Genomic DNA, 21,167 nt, shown 5'->3' with positions numbered 1-21,167 from the left:
GCTCCGGCCCTGATAAAGCAAGTTCAAGGAGCATAACCTCCTCTTTAAAGATCAAATGTGCAGTTTTCTGGTTAATGAATAAATAACTAGCCCATTGAAACAAAGTTTAGACATGTTCAGTAACCAGCTTCAGAGAAACAGAGCAAAAGGCAATGCTTTGCTACATAAAAATCGGTTTCTTAGCTCAAATGTTAAAAATACGTTAAATAAGCCTATTTTTGTGGCCTGCATCTGCTCTCTAACAAAATGTTATGTCACAGAGTATTTGGCTCACCGTTAACCAATTACATGGCACTCTTGAGCTTTGAGCAGACTTTGGTCTGTGACTCTGATTCAACCAGTGGAGGATCCACTTGGAGATTTCCTACGAATCCACAATTTGCATTTTTGGAGGGTGTGTGTTATCCTGTGGACGTGCTCTGTAAGAGTGTGGGTCCTGCCACTTTCTAGTATGAATGTGTAGTGGGTTGCCAGTGTGGTCGTTTTCAGTGAAGTCTCCAGTCTTGAATCTGTCTTCCTAACCTCTGACAGCTGTTGCTCTCTGGGCACAAGTTAATTTCTCGTGGACCTCTTGCAGGCAGTGGGGTGTACCACTACTTCACTATGTGTGAGAGACCAAAAGATGCTACTGCGGTGGGTCAAAGAATTTCTGATTGTGTGTTAAAGTTAAGAAGAGGCAGAGGCTGTCCTGGAGACCCTAGTGCTTGGGTGATATCTAGTCACTTTGTTTCGTTTTGATTACCTCTATCTTTGTGGCATGAAGATGCTATTCAACTATTGTTGGAAGCCCTATCTCTGTGTCCCTGGTCCATGTAATTTCATGAGCCTGGTCCAGATGTTTTCTGCCATAGACATTCTAGAGTTCAGGATGCAGGTTGTGTTCCCCAAATTAAAGATTATGGGGACCTAGTGTTTTTGATCTGTGACATATTTCCCTTTGGGGTTTTTATTGTCCTGGGAATTACTTGTTTGGGGTTGCAGTCCTGCGCATTTATGTCAGATGGTGTCAGCCACAATTCATAGGCCTGCTACGTGAGAAGGCGCTTTGACAGGAAAATTTCAAAATTGGTCCTGATACTGACTTTTTCATGGAAAAGTATGGGATTGATGGGTCGAACCCCACATCAAGACTATTTGCTATGGCATAGCAATAGCTGGCTATTCCTGGAAGGATTATAAAGTGGTGTACCTAACGTGTCAAAAACACAGGTAATTCCTGCTCTGTTTGTGCTAGGACCAAAGGCAGTAACCTCAAATTTTACTGAGTCCTACTGGAGGTAAGCAAATTGCAACAGAGGAAAAACTGTCAATATAGATTTTATTGAGCCCACTGGTGAGTTTTGCTATTCCTTTTTTTCTAGGAGTTTGCAAATCCCACTGTCCAAGAAAACACAAACATTGGCCCTAATTATATGCTGCACAGGCTCAAACCACGTAATAAGAATCTACGATCACTCAATGCATCGGTGCTCCAACAAATCTGTTCATGCTAAACGACTTGCAGGTCACCTTCTCAACTTCTCAACCAGAGACACTACCAAGGGCTAAATAAGATAGATTGAAAGGGGGGGAATGGGGATGAATGCAAGCGGGGTAAAAGGAGAGTAGTAATGTAGAGGAAGTATGACAAGACGCGAAAGGACTAGGTAAGGGGTATAGTTTAAGACATGGAGAGAGAGAAATACGGCAGACAACGAGTTGAGGCAAAATAGGAAGAAAGACAGAGAGAAGGGAGTATAGAAGAAGCAGGCAGGTTCAGTGAGTTAGAGATGAGGGTGTAGAGTAGGACGGTACACCAACGTTGTTTAAGTGTAAAAGGATGAGGTAGTCTGACTGTGGCAGAAAAGCAGAAATGCACAGAGAAGAGGAAGCAAGCAAGACAAAGATAGTACCAGAGGGATAAGACAGTGAAAGATATATAAGACAGCAAGTTATGGAGGGGCAGAGAAGGAAGGAAGTGCGAAAGGGAGCAGGAATTCGAAGACAGGCGAGGATTTGTGGAATGGACAGAACATGAAGAGTTGGGGAAGGGAGCGGGAGGGACAGAATATGAAGTGCTGTAAAAGGAAAGAGAAGGCCCAGAAGCGTGCAAGAACATGAAAAATGGGAAACCTGGGAGGGAAGCACCACACACAGAGTAAACGCTCTGCTCTTGACTCCCCACCTTTACAACCCGCTCGCTAAAACTAACCATGGACTGCACACAGTGTCTACAGTACAAGGCTCTAGGAAACAACTGTGGCTTCACCATTAATACTGAGAGCCTGGCTGGGTATGATGAGGCTTGGATCTGGCTGGACTGAACATAACCTTCTTCCACTCTCCAGGTGTAACTTCTCTGCATAGGAAAAACAGAACTGATACTGGCATGAGTAAAAGTATGTTACACATATAGAATGATTATAACAAATTATGAATGTATACAGCACTATCAGTGAAATAAACAAGTTAGCAATATTGTGCTGATTCTCGCACTTGTTTAGTCTCAGGCATAAAAAGGCTGAACCATCAGCACCAGGACACAGGCAAGACTCACACAATGTGTTTATTTTTTAGTGTTCACATGGTTTAACGTGTACACATGTATACTGTGTGTACACGTGATTGTGTGTTTGGCTTCTGAGGGTGTGTCTGTGAGTACTTTTATGTGTGAATTGTTGCAATGCTGCGTGTTTGTGTGTGTTTTTGAGAAGTAAACTTGTGAGGTAGTTTTGTGTGTTTCAGTGTCTGCTCGCTTGGGATTGACAATTGGTGTATGGAAAAGCGGTGAAATGTGTGTGATTATGAGCGCACCAATGTGTAAGTGTACATGGTTGTAGTGATAAGCACGGGGTGAGCGACTATGCGTGTGCCATTATGCATATTGTATTCATGAGCATCTCTGTGTGTCTATATGCGCACTTTTAGCAGGCTTCATTTTCTAGTGGCTTCACATTTGCCTCCAGATGCAGAACAAAATGAGCTGTATATTCACAAAATTCAGCAACTTACTTATTCTCCTTGCGCAGCCCAAAGGCTCAATCTCTCACTTACATTCTGCACCAGATTTTACAGCCTTCCTTCAATTACTTCTAATAATCTTCTCCTATGATGTCACTTTCTCTTTAATAGTCCTTAATGTGAGTTGGAGCTCTTTCAGTGCGCCCATGAAAAGGGACTCTGCATGAAAGAGGTTGTTACTTGCTTGCTACCAACTAAGACTCGGACCCACCTACCTCGGACTCCCTTTTCAGCAGTCCCGTCATATTTACAAATTCATCCTCCTAGCAGATAGCAGGATGGCTAGGAGAATCAACTCAGATCTTGTCTTAGCTCCTGTTTCATCAACCACCTATTACTCTAATATCATGGAGCTGCAGTCAAGCCTATGAGCAGCCATCTCCACGGTAGGCCTGCAGTAGTTAGGGTAATTCCCTCTTTCTAAGGTGCCACACCCTGGGGCACCAGGTGGAACACACAGCCGGCGCTGGTATGCTGCAGCAATGCCAACTGACCATGGTCATCTCACAAACAGTACAATCACCAACAATACTACCTTGTGTCCTAGCCAGTTACCAGTCGATGTAGTTTCTGCCAGACTTGGTTGGCACAATTTTATTTCTTAGCTGATCCTGGGGAGAGGAGAAAGTGTCTTAACTGTCCACTTGAAAACCAAGGAAACTCCACACAACCCACCAACCGGAGATCAGGAGCGCTGTAGCTTCCTCTCCTCGTTGCTTACCTCAAAATGCCCCTCATTTCAGTCCTGCTGGCATCTTAGGCCCCAGTACAGGAGCCAGCTGTGGCACAGGAAAAAATGTCAGCCACTTCCTAGCACACCTGGCTGCTCATTTGAAAGTTCACGGTTTTCAATGATATTGAATTCTGCAAGAGGAGTGTTTTTGCGATTGGCCATCCAAACAGCAGTAAAGGGATATATTTGGACTGTCTCTGCGGAAAGCACCAAAGAAGAAGTGTAAATCTTATAATCTTCTGCCTATATCTGAATCCGCTGCGGAGCTGTACTCCGCTGCGGAGCTGTACTCTGTCATATGGGGATTCCTTGAACCTCATACCTCAAGAAGTCGGTATTGTCTTTTCACACATGTTGGTCAATTATTAAGCTGGTTGTGGATGGGTGGTAAAATGTGCTACTAATACTTTTACAGTTGTTCTTAACTAGGACTAGAGCTGAGATATTAATAACATGGACTGTTTTATTTATTAAATATGGTGATTGACTCTCGTACCTTGCTCTGTTAGAGTCCTTAAATCCTTCCTACAGTTTTAAGTGGTCTGTGTCCCGGGTTTCCGGGTTTCTAGGACTATGTTTCCCAGAGTCCCATTTCTTGGTCCATAAATAGTGTATTTTAATTGATTTGGGTTGCTTGTTTGAAGTTTTCATACCTCTCACATGTTCCAATATTGTTTCTCTCCTTGGGCACCATGACTCCTCCTTATTCCTCTTTGAAGGAAAATTGATGAGTTTTGTTTGTTGAGCTTCTGGAGTATTGACTGGTTGATTGAAAGTGGAGAGTTACATGCAGATGCATATTAAGTGGTGATACCTGAAGTGTTCAGTTTAATTGAGTGTCTGGAGATGCTTGACACATTTAGTATAGTTCTGTGTTTTTGTGGTGAATATCAAGTGTTCTGCTGTGATGTGAGGATCAGCATCTAGAGAGAGGGGTGTGGTGGAGTCTGTGGTGTAGTCTAAAGTAGTGCTTCATAATAGTAATGGGTCTCCAGTTATGTTCATGTTATATTAATTGTGTAATCGCATTGTATTTTGTGGGGTTCATGATATGGATCTGGCGTCCACATTGGTACGTGAGTGAGGTATGTATAAGGTAAACTTGTACGGACAGGTTGCTGGGAGGAGTGGTGTTGGAGTGCTGCTGAGGTGGCAATGCTTAAACAGGTTAAAAACATTAGGGCCTTGTTGCTGCTGTCAGGGTGCCAGATTTTTTGTCCCATGAATTTTGTTGGGAGTACGGCTGAGTATATATAAATCCTGATAAAAATGCTTTTGAAGTGGGGTTAACTACGTGGCTTTGGTGCTGTGTTATGCATGCCATGGGTAGTGTCTAAAGGGAGGTGGGATGATGAAGAGGAGATGATCTAGTTTTCTAGCCAGATTTAAGGACTTTTGTGTCCCAAAATGGGCAGTTCTTTAAAGGATCAGCTTTAAAGGTTTTCTTATAAATATATCTGTGCAGGGAGAATGCAAGTGAAATACTCATTCTGTTTTATTTCATTGAAAGTTCTTTTACTCTACTGAGATTAGGACATGAACAGAAAACATACAAATCTAAGGTGGTGATCAAGTAAGTTGAAATGATGGAATAAAATGAGATGATTTGTTACCATCCGTTGCACAAGAGGGAAGAGTGGATGAGGCAATGTGTTGGTTGCCCCATGATAGTCATCGGCTGCATAGTTTAGGCAAAATTCTTCCAAAGTTTGGACTGTGATGATTTTGATCAGGAAGTGGAGTCATAGGCAGCAAACGAGTGAGTGGTGGTCCAGGCCTCCTTCACTCCAACTCTCCAGAGTTGTGTGGGGCCTTCAGAGCTGGGAAGATGAGTGAGTGTGAGAGAGTCCTAAGGGGACATTAAAAAGGAAGGGATACATTCAAATTATAGCAAGCAGTTCTAAAGATTTAAATGTTAATCATTTCTGCCACTGCAATGTTTTTTTGATATTTCCCTAAAGGATTAAGGCTGATATATCCATTACATAGAGCCCCCTAGTGGAGAAACGGGTACCCACCGGAGTTGTGGTGTTGAGGTCTGCATTGTGAAAAGGCGCCCATTCATCGTTGTTCATAAATAATGTTTGGTGCCACGATGTCTTTCCCAGAGAAGAGCATCACTTAAATGAGGTGAGGTAGACAACCATTTTAAGTCTGGGATTTGACAGCATAGGTGTCAAACAGATCTACTGCTAGCAATATATCTAGACTGGGCACTGGGTCTGCTCCTTTCAACCATTATCTTTCTTCAATCTACTTCAGCTACTTGCTTGAGATTTTGTGAATCTTGTTTTAGGCCTGGGTTTTGACAGCACCTCTGTCAAATAGACCTCTTGTTAACAAAAGACACAAAGTAGACTTTGGCTTAGCCGTTTCAACCATTGGCTTTCTTCGATCAGCCTGTTTCAGGCACTTGTTTGAGACTTTGTCAATCACATTTTGACTCAGTCCAGTGACGTATTTATCTCGACCCTGATGCTATTTGCTGTTTGGGTGCATCCTTCAACTTCCACTCAAGTACTTGCATGGAAATGCACAAAGGACTACTTTCAATTGTAACCATGTCTGTCAGCTCCTGAAGCTCCCTTCCCTGTGTCCTACTCTAATGTGTTTACGCTGCCTGAGTCAGTACATTAAACCCTAGACCTTGGGCTGTGCCAAAACATTTTACATTCACAGCTGCAAGATCCTTTAACCTAGACAGTTACACTATTTGTTGCTTCGATGGAGGCTTGACCACATACGTGTTTGTAGGATGTGAACTAATTAGTTTCAAATGGTGTATCCTAAATGATGTCTGATTTGGTTTTGTTGGTACGTTTGCTATTCACTAGTAGGTTGGTGACGTAGATGGTTATCTATACGCAGTTTTGGGTGGCAGGCTAAATAATTCACTTAGCTTGTCATCTTGTGACTGCACTGTTTTTTTCTAGCAAAACTCATGCACCTGTTTTCATGATGATTAGAGAGACAACAACTTAATAGACCTTATTTAAATATTTAATTTACGCCAGTGTAATTAAGATAATTTGTAGAATGTCACATTATGCCTGTTACTTGAAATTCCGAAAACGCCACCACTTTGGACAATTGCATGCCATTTGCAGTAAAAATGAACAGTGAACACAATGGATATAACAGAATCCCAGCAGCTGTTGTTAGTGAAGCTATTAGTTTTCTGCTTAATTTTTTAGGGCAAAAGGCATCCTCACATCAAAAATGGATGCAAGAATGCATTTCATGCTAAAATACAGAGCAAAACGACAGACTGACTGCGTAATTATGCATAATATTAATTTTGCCACAATTTCACATCATTGTGCGAAAACAAATTACATAAATCCAACACACCTCTAGAATTTAACTGTTATGTTATTTTAGACTTACAAATACAGAGATGCAAGTGAGACATCAGCACCAGAGCCTAATCACTGAATCAACTTCAGCAATACATGATGTTCTTGAGTTTTGCAGTTTTGTTAGGCATAAATGCACATAATCAGATCAAGGTGTTAGCCAAACACAACCTTCTTCTGTATTTAGTCTAGACCCCATAGGTTTGCCTGGGCGATCTAAGTCATGGTAATTCTGGTTTACTTCTGTACTTGCTCATTGTCAAAGGCATGGTAGCCAAGCCAGCTCTGTAGGATAACACTCAAAACCATTAAGCACCATCTTTACAAAGAAGTGGGTAAAAAGCAATTTGGTTAAGTCTTACCCTCCCATGGAAACACCCGCCGCCATAAGAGGAGCAGAGGGGTGCGCGCTGTGTATGTGATGAATAGCAGCTTCCAAATCTTCTGTGTTGGTAGCACAGTACGTCCTTGGTGTCTGCAAAGGGTCAAAAGGAAGCAAAATTAGCCTATGTGCAAACTTCAAAGCCAGCTCAAAGTTTCATGATACAGGAATATTCGACCTCAGGAACATATTGGAACATCTTAATTTCATACTATATATATATATATCCTTTCACAAATGCCACCAATATTGCCGAACTCTTTGGGATGGGAGCTTCCTTCGTGCAAGTGGCATGCACGTGAAATATAGCAACCAAACAGGCTCCACTTTAGAGCCAAAAAGGAGCACTTTACGGATTCTCATCCACATTCATTTCACCCAGCATGACGTGTTTCAGCTGATTGCCTTTCTCAAATGCCTGTAAAAAATAGACATTTACTCACAGGTGCTTTAAATAGTTTTCCTTCATTGTTATTTCATTATACTCGTAAATAAAAAAGGACTCAAATGTCTCCATAAATGACACAGCTAGCAGCGCCAGGCATGACCACATGTATTTTCAGATGTTGCGTAGTCCCAGTTATAACTTTTCTGTAGTAGATTTAAATACCCAAATGGTTCTGGGCACCTCGTTGTTCACATTATAACTGGCGCGCTTGATACCGCTTCGAGGGCAATGAAGCTCTCTCATTTACATCAGGCTTTTGGATGCACCTTTAGCATTGATAGTATAAAAGATGCTGATTATAGTGTGACACGTATGGGAGTTGTTGGATATGGTACTTGAGGTTTAGAGAAGAAGTGCTATGAAACTGGTGTGGTAACGTTGCTGTTTTTCAGCATGAAATGGTGCAGTGTGAGAGAATAGACACTATCATTCAAGGGGATCATTTTCACCTTCAGGGTGTTTGGTACAATAACATAGAAGCCCCAATAGGTGTGTCTCAGAAGGGTCTACAAGCAGTACTATATTTGACTCTGCCAAAGAAAGACCGACGTTCAATCAACAAAGACATAATTAAACCACTAGAAACTACTAAAGGGTCTATCCAAAGCAACAGAGGTCCAAATCTCTAAAAACTTGGTTAAGCAGCCAGAAAGTGTTGCCAGCCCATGAGCTACTGGAACCAATTATCCAGTTATCCAGAAGTGGTATGCAACCAGACTACTATACGTTTCCAACACCGCATGACTCTATGGAACCACCCAGGAATGACAGATTTCCAATCCTTGGATGCACATTTAAACATCCAAAGAAACTACATCAGTATATCCAGGAGTGACAGAGGCCAGACTTATGAAGGCATGGATGAACAGCAGAAATTACTACATGGAGTTCACCTAGGAATAAAAGAAGTGCTATCTCTCTCACAGTGAAGTAACCAAAGAATACCACATGGTTTTGTTCAGGAGCTAAACAGGACCAACAATAGTAATACCAGCCATGGAGTCAACCGGTTAGGACCAAAAAGGGTAGTTGCGAATTGTGATAAATGTACTTTGAAGTCCACCCAGGCATGGTGCTAAACAGCTCTTCGTCCAGCCCTTCGCTGTGAGTGAAGATAAGGTTAACCGAAGGGATGAGTGCCATCAATGATTGTGCGAAAGCAAAGCATTTAGGTTACTGCATAGGGGGTAAGGGCTGTGGTGGGATATGGAAGGAAGGAACGGTAGTGAAAAGGGCAGAGATTCTAACCTAACCCATGATCCTTCCAGGTTCTAACAGGTTCAAACAAAGATGACACAGGAGATACCCTTATCCTTCTTTGCAGGTGGACTTCTGGGAGAGATGCCCTGGATGGAGAAGAGGAAAAAGAGTATGTAATTTTGAGTGTGCAAATCAAGGTAGCAGATGTTTGCAGCTGGCAGCTTGGTGGGTCACAATGATGTTGATGGATGGCTGCTCTCAGGTCTTGCAAATGGAGTAAAGGACTTCTCACTTCTAAAAGGACTGGAGATGGTCTCTGGTTCTCAACCGTGCAACGAGGGAGACCAGCAAGAATAAGCACTGCCTGATTGATGGGCCATTCACACATTTTTGCTGCCAACTTGAAAAAACTGTTGTGCTTGCCCTTTCTAAAGACAGAAGAGGGCCATAGTTTAATCTGTTTGAACCATCATCACTCAAGCGCCGACCAAGGGAACACACTTCTTTCCAACCACAGTAGCTGACCTTTGATGACTTTGATGATAAGCAAACTGATGTAGGAAGGAGGATGCAAGTGTGATACTGCACAATACTGTGTAACCTCTTGAGAAAGCTCCAGTTAAATAGCCAAACACGGAGTGAGCCAGTGAGTGAAGCAAGTGTTGGGTAACATGTTTGATGAGATTCTTAAATTATGACACCAAGAGTTAAACATTAATCAGAAAAAAATCTTAAAACGATTACCTGTGATTTTTTTTCTTTTGTGGATGACATAAATGAGCATTACTAACAAAAGGATTGTACAGTGGACCCATGTGTATTAATTACATATAACGGAGGGAAGGCTGTTTCCAGTGAGAATGCGTGCCTGAGTTGTAAAGAATAACATTTACATTTAGGAAATACATAAAAAAACATTATGTTTTATTCATTCACTCATTTTGAGAGAACGTCTTGAGGATAGATGAACCTGTCTTCGAAGAACCTTCAGTACTCTTGACCTGATCTCTGGAAGAAAACGTTCAGTAACACAAAACACTGCAGCATCATTCATGTGGCTTGGGCTCTGGTGAGTCCCAGAAGAGGGGCTTGGAACGTACCCTGCTTTACTACGAGGAAAGGAAGCAGTGGGAAAAAAGATGAAGCTGCTGAAGCCTGGGGTGAAAAACAGGCTCTAGTTCTAGATCTTCAGAGTCTGTGGGGCCCTACAAGGTTCCACTTTCAGTTATGAAGAAGGAAGCATCTCTCGGGTCCATTCTTTTGACACCTTTGTTTCATTATTGTTATTTTAAAGGAGTGATTTGAGAATCACGGTCAAGAGGTTTGGTTGTCCCTTTGCATAAGAAGGGCCCTCATCATCTTCCAAGCAGTTATAGGCAGATTGCTCAATTCGGTCGGAAACATTTGAGCAAAAAGTATCCTGAGCACCTTAAGGATATGGTTGGTGGGAAAATTATAATTCTCATGAAACAAGCCGGAGTTCGAAAAAAGAAAGTTATACACTGGACGATATCGCTATGTTTGTTTTAATTTATTTTCTTCGATTTTTAAAAATAAGGAACTACAATGCTTTGTACATTCAGGCATAAACCACATTGTGGTTTATAAATGGCAAATACAGTTCTAAACATCGTGCTAATAGTAAGTGGTGCATGCATTGCATGGAACTACTTGTAATACAAACAGCAAATGACAGCAGCTTGGAAATCTGTCAGTGGGGACGGCAAGGCATCACAGGTGGTATATAATTCTATGTCAGGGCTGGAGGCTCCGATTATGCTTCTCTTTCTTCACTTTATTTTTCACAGCAGCCAATCATAAAGTGAAACCAGAAAAAACTACAAATCCCAACAGTCCCATTAACACTTGATGACCATAGATGAGGACCTTCATATAACGCTGACACACATAACTCCACTCATTTTTCTTTGCTGCTTCACAGCCAGTTAAGTGTGTTTTGCTTTATCTCTACTTTTATCTGTGCTGTTAAATGCTATAATTATCGCGCGGCGAGCGCGCAGTAGATTATTTTCACTGTAACTTTAGGAGCGTTTTATTTTCCTCGGCCAATCTGATCACAACCCCATGCTGGTGTAGTGGGAGCAGGAGAGCGTGGACGCGTGGCTTTGCCGCACAGTCATCTCTCTATGACCACAGTTCTTTTCTATTTTTAGCACATACGCGCAAAGCAGAGTGCTATTCAACACGTCGAGACACATGTGATCATCTCTAGTTGCCTGCTGTGCTCCCCGTTTTACACCCCAATTATTATTTTGGGGTTGCAAAAAAAATATTTATACAGGCTGGGCCTGTTTTTTCCTTGTTTGGGCAGAGCTCCCTCCACATACTATAAAATAGTGATATATATATACTATTATTATACATACATACATACATATATTATTATACATACATATATATATATATATATATATATATATATATATATATAAATATCACCCCCTTTGTTAAGGGTTGATTTCTGCCCTGTATTCATTCCCCATATTCTGGATTACAGCTCCTTTGGAGCCCTCTCTGCTGTTTTGCAGCATGGCTGGTTATGATGACCAAGCAGGGGATGAGTACTATATGGATGATCCAGCTGTTTTTTTTTAGCAGGACTTGGTCTACGCTTTGGATGCTGGAGTGCGGCATACTGTCAATCAGGCTTTGGCACAGGCTATCAAACCTATTAAACACCATCTTCTGGGTTTTGCAGAGCAGCAAGGATGGGTAGCCCCCTCGGGCATGCAGGCTCTTACAGAACCCTACTTGTCTGGCGGTTCTCCAACCCTTAAGCAGAGTACTACTCCGTACGATGCGGACTTTGAAAGCCTTATTATGGCTATGGCCAGCGATCATGACTATAACGCTTCTTCCTCACAGAAGTCTAAGTCCAAGGAACATCTAGCTTCTTCCTCATCAGACCATTCTTCTGATCAAGGGGATGATCTACCTCGTAAGCGCAAAAAGAAATCGCACTACCAGGAGGAGCCTATTCCTACGCCTAAAGTCCTTATGTTTGATCTGGAGGACATTGTGCATCCCCGGTCTTCCCTATGGTTGCCCCCAGCGGAGGTGGAAGATTATGTGGAATCCCACATTAGACATGGAATTGAAAAGGAGGGTCGATCCAGATTGCGGTCTGAGTGCCCCAGACCAGATTTCACTTCTAAGGTGACTGAGACGTCACAATTGGATCCTACTTTAGTCACCTATCTGAAGAAGACTTCTAAAGACCTGAAGAAGGTCATAGATCGCACCTGGCGTGGTTATCAGGAAAAGCTTTTGGATGTAACTGGCCCATTGACTAAGATTTTGGAAATGGGTTTTCAGGCCAAGGAATTGGGTGAATCCATTGACCCCGACATTTTGATAGGTTGGGCTCAAGGGTAAAGCTAATTGTGCTATTTCCACGGAACGTCGCCGTTCCATTTTGATTAAGTTGGATCCCAAATTGGCAGACCTTGCCACCTCAGAGTCAGGTCCTCAGGCTCAGGGCTTGCTTTTTTGCTCCCCGTTCCTTAAAGAACTATCTAAGTTTGCTGCGACTTACGTGAATCTGGACAAAAGAGTTCTTTGTCCACATTTTCGCGGACCCGGATGCTACAGGGGGCATGCCTTTGGCCGTTTCAACCAACGGGGCCCTCAGAGTGGTTACTATCAACAAGGAAGAGGTGGCTTCCAAGAATATGATGCTTTCACCCCAACCTTCTACCCCTCCCACCCGAGGTCAGGTCGATCCAGGTTCCGCAGAGGGAGATCTAAGGGCACCCAATCCTACTCCCAGGACGCAGGATCTATAGGTGAGCTTGATTGTGAGTTCGGAGGCTATGTTGGGGGCAGGGCAGCGGGTTTTCTGCAAGCGTGGCACAAAATCACCGTCCAAAAGTCAGTATTAATTCCGGTTCAGCAGATGGATTTTCTGGGATTGCGAGTAGACTCCATCCGATCTCAGTTGATCCTTCCCTCTCAAAAAATTCATTTACTCAAGAGGGAATTGAGGGTACTGTTGTCCAGACAAACTGTATCATTGAGAGCGATTACCCGCAAGGTTGGCCTGCTCTCTTCCTCAATCCAGCCAATATTTCTGGGTCCTCTCCATCACAGAGCGCTGCAGAGGTTGAACATTTCCCATCTACAGAAGGGCCTCAGATATGTGGATCAGGTTCCTCTTTCAGAGGAGGCTCGATTGGAGGTGAGTTGGTGGTTAGACCACATGGAGGCTTGGAATGGCAGAGCTATTTTCAGCTCCTCCCTGGAGATTGTGATAGAGTTTAATGCCAGTCTTTGGGTATGGGGGGCCCATTGCGGGTCTGTCTCCACAGGGGGTCGTTGGTCCAAGTAGGAACTGGACCTGCATATCAATTGTCTGGAGCTTCTAGTGCGCTCATTTGCAATCAAGAGTCTGTCCCCTCTCAAGACATATTGTTGTATACTTCTTCGCATGGACAATATCTCGACGGTGAGATATGTCAACAAATTGGGGGGGGTACTAGATATCGCATTCGAGCAGAGATTGACAAGGATTTCTGGCACTTCTGCCTTCAACACCGGATCTCAGTGGTGACGGAATATCTGCCAGGGAGCAGCAATTCAGTCGTGGATTGGCATTCTCTTCACCTTCAAGATTTCAGCTACTGGAGGTTTCACCCCCAGGTTTTTCGGGCCCTCTGCGCTCGGTGGGATCCTTTCTCGATAGATCTGTTTTCTTCCCGTCTCAACCGACAAATGAAGAGGTTTGTCAGTTGGAGGCCGGATCCGGAAGCATTAGCGACAGATGCATTCCTGCAGGATTGGTCTCTGGATCAGGGGGTATGCTTTTCCACCCTTCTTGATGATTCTCAGGGTATTGGCTCAGATCTGTCCTCAGCAGGCGGATCTTGCTCTGGTGACTCCTCTCTGGAGGGCCCAGGCTTGGTTTCCAAGGGCTCTGGAATTGAGTTGCAGACATCCTCTATTAATTCCGTTCAGGTGGAACCTCCTTCTGGAGCCTCTGGGCTTTCCTCATCCTCTTGTTCTTTCGGGACAGCTGGCCCTAGTGGCTTGGTGTCTTTCAGGGAAAGATGGAGTGTCCCAGGCCTTTTGCAAGAGTCTTCCGCTTTCATTGCAGGATCCTGGTCTGGCAGTACCCACAAGAGATATGCTTCCGCTTGGAATCGATGGAGTGCTTGGTGCAGTGCACGGAATGCAGATCCCTCTTCAGCAGATTGCAGTTTGGTCTTAAATTTTTTGTCTTCTTTAGCTTCATCAGGTATGGCATATAGATCTGTTAATAACTATCGGTCAGCCATTTCGGCGGGTCATTTGCCAATTGAGGGTAAACCAGTTGGGGAATTACCCATTGTTTGCAAGCTTTTGAGGGGTATAAGGTTAGCTAACACCTCTCATCCGTGTTATTCTACTCTGTGGGATGTGAATGTGGTTTTACACTTTTTAGAGTCTTGGCCGGCTAATAGGTTCCTTTCCAGGAAGCAGCTTTCAGCCAATCTCACCATGTTATTATGCTTAATTTCATGTAAAAGGGTGTCTGATGTTAGTGCCCTGGACTTAGCAGGTAGGATTTTTTCTCCTGAGGGAGTAACTTTTTCTGTTTCACGTCATACCAAGTGTAATTTGAAGTCAGTTTCTTATCCTAGTCTTGTGGACAATCCCAAACTGTGTGTTGTTCAATGTCTCAGAGCTTATGAGGTAAGTACAGAAGAAGTTTGTTCTGATATGGGGGGGTCAGTTGCTAATTTCATTGGTTAAGCCTTTTCACCCTGTTTCATCTGCCACTCTGGTCAGATGGGTTCGCTGGATATTGAATATGAAGCAGGTACTGATATTTCCAAATTTGTTGCTCATTCCACTAGATGGGCCATTGCTTCAAAATCTTTTGCTTTGGGTTCCCGTCTGGAAGACATTTTAAGGGCGGCAGATTAGTCCTCTGAATCTACGTTCAAATCCTTCTATTGTAAGCCTATTATGGATATTTCATCGTTAGTGGTGAATCAGCTTTAAACAAGCATAATCGGAGCCTCCGGTCCTGACATAGAATAAAATAAATTCTAGCATTTGCGTTAAGAATTTTTCAATTCTATTAAGGACACGGAGGCGAGGATTATCCCACCCGCACTGTTGATATTGTGTTTTGGTTTATTATTCTATATCTGTTTACCTTCTTCATTGACATGTTTATGGTGTTTCAGTACTTTTCCCTCTCTATTATTAATAAATATAGGATTATTCCATTTTGGTTCAGTTTTATGGCGTGGCTTTTCATCTCTTTCAGGAGCTGAGGACAAATAATTTTGTCGGTTCTCCAGCACATTGATTTGAGGATCCTGGCGGATATAGGATTTCTCCCCCTTCTTTTCAAGTTGGTCGTCTTGGTTCTCCTTTTCGGGCTGTTTTGATGTCCTTCAGTTGGTGGATTATGGACTCGATTAGACTTTTTGTGTTGATCGAGCAAAGACAGTGGAGTTATGTGCGTGAGCGTTATATAGAGGTCCTGCTCTATGTTCAACATGTGTTAATGGGACTTTTGGGATTTGTAGTTTTTTCTGGTTTCACTTTATGATTGGCTGCTGTGAAAAATGAAGTGAAGAAAGAGAAGCATAATCCTCGTCTCCGTGTCCTTAATAGAATTGAAAAATTCTTAACGCAAGTGCTAGAATTTTTTTTATTGTAGCTTGCAGGAGGAGTGGGGCTCACTGGACAAAGAGGGAAGGTGGGTTAGAGTGCATGTGGAGCGGCGATAAGAGACCTGTACTACTGTCAAATGTGCTGTGGCTAATTATGACAAAATGAAGATCCTAGGTATCTGTTCACGTGACTGCAAGCACCGAACAGCAACACTGGGGGACAGCATCCTGCCGGTTTGCTCGCCTCTGTGAGGTGGGCGATGCTGGGGGTCACGGGGAGGGGGTTAGGAGTGGGAGCTAGAGTTGATTCTGCAGCGGTGTCAGTAGGTACCAGTCCTAGAGGGAACAGTTCTGGGATGAAGGTTACGACGGGCTAGTGTCATCTTGTTTGGCACAGAAAGCCTTAAATGTAGTGTCCTGCTGGACACGTTCTGGTGTTCCACCAGCTACTTGGCTGAGGGCTGGCTTTAAATACACCCCATACCCATCCAACACAGGCGTCACCGGTCAGGTGACCCTGCCAATAAAAAGGGTTGGGATCACATGCCCGTGGCCAGTTAACAGAACCCAGACTATGTGTATGTGTCACCTCATTTTAGTAGCATGAGGGCCTAGTGCCCCCAATACTACAATGGCGACGAGTGGGTCCGACCACACCTGGCCGCAGGCAGCAACTTCGACGTTGGTCGTGGGGGGAAGGGAAGCCTCTGTATACGGCACCCCTACGTTTCCTGCCAGCACGTAGTGCCCAGTGCAGGAACAGCAGCATGAGGTCAGGGATCCCTAAAAGGAAGGGAGAGGAAGGTGCGTTGCAGCCCCAGCCCCACGGCATATGGGGAGATGGTAAGGACTGTAGAGTTGCCCCCCGCCCAGAGACTGGTGACCCCCTCCCCCAGCAAGCAACCACCAGGCGGTATAGCGGCCCGCACCACTGCCAGGACGGCTTCAGTCTCCGCAAAAATGAAGGTGTGATGGTGGTAACAGGCACTGGAAAGAGGCGTGAAGTGCTCAAGGCCCCCCTCCTTATTAGAAAAACGTCCCGCAGCGTCAGGAAAGGGTGCCACGAGGAAGGAGGTGCGATGGTGCTGCTGCACATCAAAGAATCAGTAAAGAAATGCAGAGGGCCACCCCCCCATTTCCCTGCAATAATGTCAAAAGAGCCTGAGGAGGCCGCGGCACGGGCCGCAGCGAGAAGGAAGGGTGCTGCGGCTGCGTGCACAGAAAGTGCAGCACAATGGTTCTGTTCACGCACCAAAGAGTGGGAGAGAAATTCCCAGGGCCACCCCCTACAAAAGTAGGAAACGAACACAAGTGTAACGTGAGGTCCTAGGAGAGCGCGCATAGCCTTCGCAGCACCTGGCGGGCGTCTGCCGCTACCGCCAAAAGAGCGTACCATGCCCCAGCAGTGATGGACATGACCGCAAGGTAGGAGAGGGGCAGACCAAGCGTCAGCAAAGGACGCCCAGAAGGAAAAGAGACCATATCAGAGGTGCACAGAGGGCTGCGCCACCGAACCTGACAACATGGGCAGGAGCCCAAGAAGATGGATAAAGCCCCCAAGAGCATGACGGACGACTGGAAGAAGAGGACGTACCAGCCGGTCACACGGTGACACAAGATGGCCACCGTTGGCGCATCACACAGCAGATTGAGAGAAGCGACCAACCCTGCAAAGCACGCCCGGTTCAAGCAGGACCTTCTGCCGCGACGGCGCTGCCTTGTGGTGCAAGCACTCTGCCCTTAATTGAAGAGGAGGCGGGAAAGGAAGTGACCCGCTGTCACTGCCCTGCAACGGGCCAGAGACTGATCAAGGAGTGTCCTCCCCACACTGCCTCAAGATGGACTCGCAGTGACTCACAACAGGCAAAAGGAGAGTCGCACATCCCGAGTGGCAAACTCCACCACCGCAACACTGAGAAGACGCCTAGTCCTTGGACAGGACAGGACCTTCAAAAGGTCCACACAAAAGGAAGACAGGTGGCCAGACATCACAGCAAGAGAGCGTGGCACGACACCACGCTGTGAAGAAGGAAGAGAGGAGATTGTGTGACAACACCTGTCACACTGAAACACCTGACGACCACAGAAGTACAAGAGCGGAAGATCACAGGGTGGAGAGATGGAGGACTCGTGCCACAAGGGAAGAGTGCACCCGCAGAGAGGCCAGCCACCAGGATGCAGTAACACCACTGGAGACAGCTCAGCAGGAGTATCAAATGTAAGCCACCTGTACACGCAAACCGCATACTTGCCCCAAGCTTCACAGTGAGACCATCCAAGCCACCTATCACCGGCTGCTTGAGGCAGATGGCATCACTGCTAGCATCTGCACATGAGGAAAAGAAAGACTGCACTAGCTATGGTGAAGTCCATCCAGTCACCCTCACTCCAGCAACATGAACACTTGTCATCTAGGTCACTGAATGGCAAGCACCATCATTGCCATGGACATCACAGTATCCATCAATTGGAGGAGTTAAACACCAAAGTGGATCATTACCTCCGCAATACAACCAGGCTGGAGTCCTACACTGTTGCTATGATGCTCTGAAGAACCAGTCAACCAATGACCACCTGCTCACCCTGCATGTATCCTGCTCTTGGTGGCAAAAGTGAGATAGGGCCTGGACCCATCTACCCCTGTGATTACACGAGCGACTAGGCAGTGGCTCCTCGGAGGTCTTGCAGCTGCCCTGATGTGGCACACAAGCAGCCCCAGTGCAGACCACAAGCAGTCCTGTGGCAACCTAAACAAGGGGCCTCCCCAAGCGCGAGAGAGGGACTTGACATTGCCCCACTGATGAAGTTGAATAGAGAGCAAGTCTGTGCAATGGAGACTCCAGCAGGTCACAGCACAGCAAGACGGTCTTCAGTGAATTAATACAACACCAACTAGACACCCTTCTGGCAACGTGAGAGACAATTTCCCTGAGACTATCTGAGAGCCTACTGCATCTGATCGATGTTGGCAAGCACACTGACTACAAAACATCCACCCTTGCGGTTGAACAAATGACTTGACCGCTGCTCCTGTCGGAGAGACTACAGCGGCCCGCAGATGGCCCATACGCAGCCCAGCACAGTCCACGTCGGTCCCGTGGCAAGCCCATTGAAAGGGCCTCAAGGATGTCCCAGGGTGAAGAATCCACAAACAAGAGGTGGTCTGGAAGCTGCTCCACCAACAAAGTATCAGGATGTGCCGAGGCTTCAGAAGAGTACTTCACACCATCACAGATGTCGTCAGCCTTCGAGGGGTTGGGAATCATGAAGCCAGGATGTCTCAAGAAGTATATTTGCAGCGGACTCCACCAATGCTCCTGATGCACCCAATTCAAACAAAGTGAACTGTATACACCAACAGCCTCATCACAAGTGCCGCAGGACTTACCCACAGTGTATGAGTGGACACTGACTCAACCGTTTGACTGTCACAGAGTCCGGACTTCATCCACACAGTGTTCGTGCCCAGCTGTACCTGGTTAAATCATGGACTCGTGTGGAGGTGTCCGGGTGCTCGCAGCTACACCTGTCCACTGCAATACTGTGGCCTGCCTTTTCGAGGCAGAGAGACTGACGGTGGTGTTTAGTTATTGTGTTTTTTCTTTTTACAGTTTGGACTTTGTTTTGTTTCTCAATAAAGTTTGGGAGGAATGTAATGTCCTCCTGGACACGTTCTAGTGCTCCACCAGCCACTCGGCTGAGGGCTGGCTTTACACACACCCCACACCCATCCAACACAGGCGTCATCGGTCAGGTGACCCTGCCAATAAAAAGGGCTGGGTGCACGTGCCTGTGGCCAGTTAACAGAACACAGACTATGTGTATGTGTTGCCTCATTTTAGTAGCATGAGGGTCTATGGCCCCCAACACTACATTAAGGAGGACATCCCAGCTCATAATAAGCAGGTATTTTCAGAGCTCACAAGCTTTTTTTGCGACAGGCCAGTATGCTCTCAGCTTCTGCCGACGTACAAGTCTCCACCACAAGCATCAATGGTAGGAGGGGTTGTTGCCTTCCAAAGGTGCATCACAGAGAGAACCGTAAGCACAAACGCCAGGTCAAGGAAACAAGAGAGTGCACTGGTGGACTTGGGCCATGTGAAAAGGCCCAAGGCACATACATCCAGTGGATAATTTGTAAATAAAAACTTTGGAACACGCAACTGCTGCATTTAAATGTACGAGCATGGAATACTGAGGCAACGTAATTCTAAAGCCATCTTCGGCCTCTTTAATTTATTTACAGCCACTCCCTGGCCCTTGAGCTCAATCCCGCAGCTTTCTGCTTTCTCCCCTTGTGACGCTTTTCCGTCTTTCTTTGCTCCGTCTTTCCCATGTGTTTCTTTTGCTCGCAGTAATTGCCTCAGGCAGAGAAATAAGTGCTGCCCTCCAAAAATAAGTGTTGGTGTCCCCCACCGGCTCAAATTAAGAATTCCATGACCCTGAACAACCAGCAGATATTTAAACATGTACTGTGCCAAGGCACAAAAACGTTTTGGTCCAGATGGAGCAAGTGAAATACAAGTGGAGCCACCCAGAACCCGTTCATAATTTTATAGTCTGTTTTTAATATCGCCAGCAGCCGGTAGGATGCCAAGTCCTTGCCCAGTTTAGGGAGTTTATGGACGGAGCTGAATGCTGCCTCTCATAAAGAGGTAGGAAGGATCCACTCATAGAGCACAGCATTGTAAATTGATTCTAGACGCAGCGCTAGTATGTCGGCAAATGTACTGTAAAACTCTAAAGGGTGTCCATATAGGCCAGGGGCTTTCCGCTAGCCAACACACGTATAGCTCCTTTTTCTCTTCTGCAGAAATGGGTGCGCTCAGGGTCTTCCCTGCACAGGGGTAATGCTCGGCAGGGGACGCTATTTAGATAGCGTGTCACTAAGGACACCGTTGTGGGATTAGGTTAGGCAGACAAGCCCTGGTAATGTGTTGTGAAGGCCGAGTGAATCACCTGTTGGTTGAGGAGAAGTGTGCCCAGGTCTGCTCTGATGGACGTAGTAGGCTGTTGGGTTTGGTCCTGTCTTAAGGCCAGTAAAGCGTTTGCCTTGCCCATCTCTGAATGCATACGCTCAATATATGCCTTATGATTAGTGCAGCGAAGTCACTCTAGAAGCTCCACAGGCAGGTGTAGTAGGGAGGGTGTGCAGGGCTCTTCCCCAATTGCTCCTTCTTAAGAGATGCTAGAGAATCCTTGTTACTCCTAAGCTATGCCTCCAGCTCGCACAGCATGCCCACCTTGATACTGATACACTGCCCCTTTATAAAGACCTTAAAAGCCTCTCACTCTGTGGCTCTAGTAGAGGCTGTGCTATGGTTCAATTCTAAGAACTCCGCAATCAGCGAATGCATGTTGGGACAGGTGTAGAGGGACGGCCTCAGCTCAGGGTCACTCACAATGGATTGAGATCGGAGAT

At 45.3% G+C, this 21,167-nt stretch overlaps 1 protein-coding gene across 4 annotated transcripts in view; it reads right to left on the bottom strand.

Moving 5' to 3' along the window:
• The window catches only part of ABHD3 (abhydrolase domain containing 3, phospholipase), a 336,327-nt gene that overhangs the window by 153,034 nt on the left and 162,126 nt on the right, over positions 1–21,167 (bottom strand). For all 4 annotated transcript variants that reach the window (XM_069220003.1, XM_069220002.1, XM_069220004.1 and 1 more), the window contains one exon: positions 7,452–7,564. In XM_069220003.1, coding sequence (XP_069076104.1) covers positions 7,452–7,564 — 113 coding nt within the window. The remainder of the gene's footprint in view (positions 1–7,451; positions 7,565–21,167) is intronic.

The sequence above is a fragment of the Pleurodeles waltl genome, chromosome 2_2 (genome assembly GCF_031143425.1).
Source record: "Pleurodeles waltl isolate 20211129_DDA chromosome 2_2, aPleWal1.hap1.20221129, whole genome shotgun sequence".
Classification (NCBI taxonomy): Eukaryota; Metazoa; Chordata; class Amphibia; order Caudata; family Salamandridae; genus Pleurodeles; species Pleurodeles waltl.
This window is presented reverse-complemented; position numbering and strand designations above follow the sequence as displayed.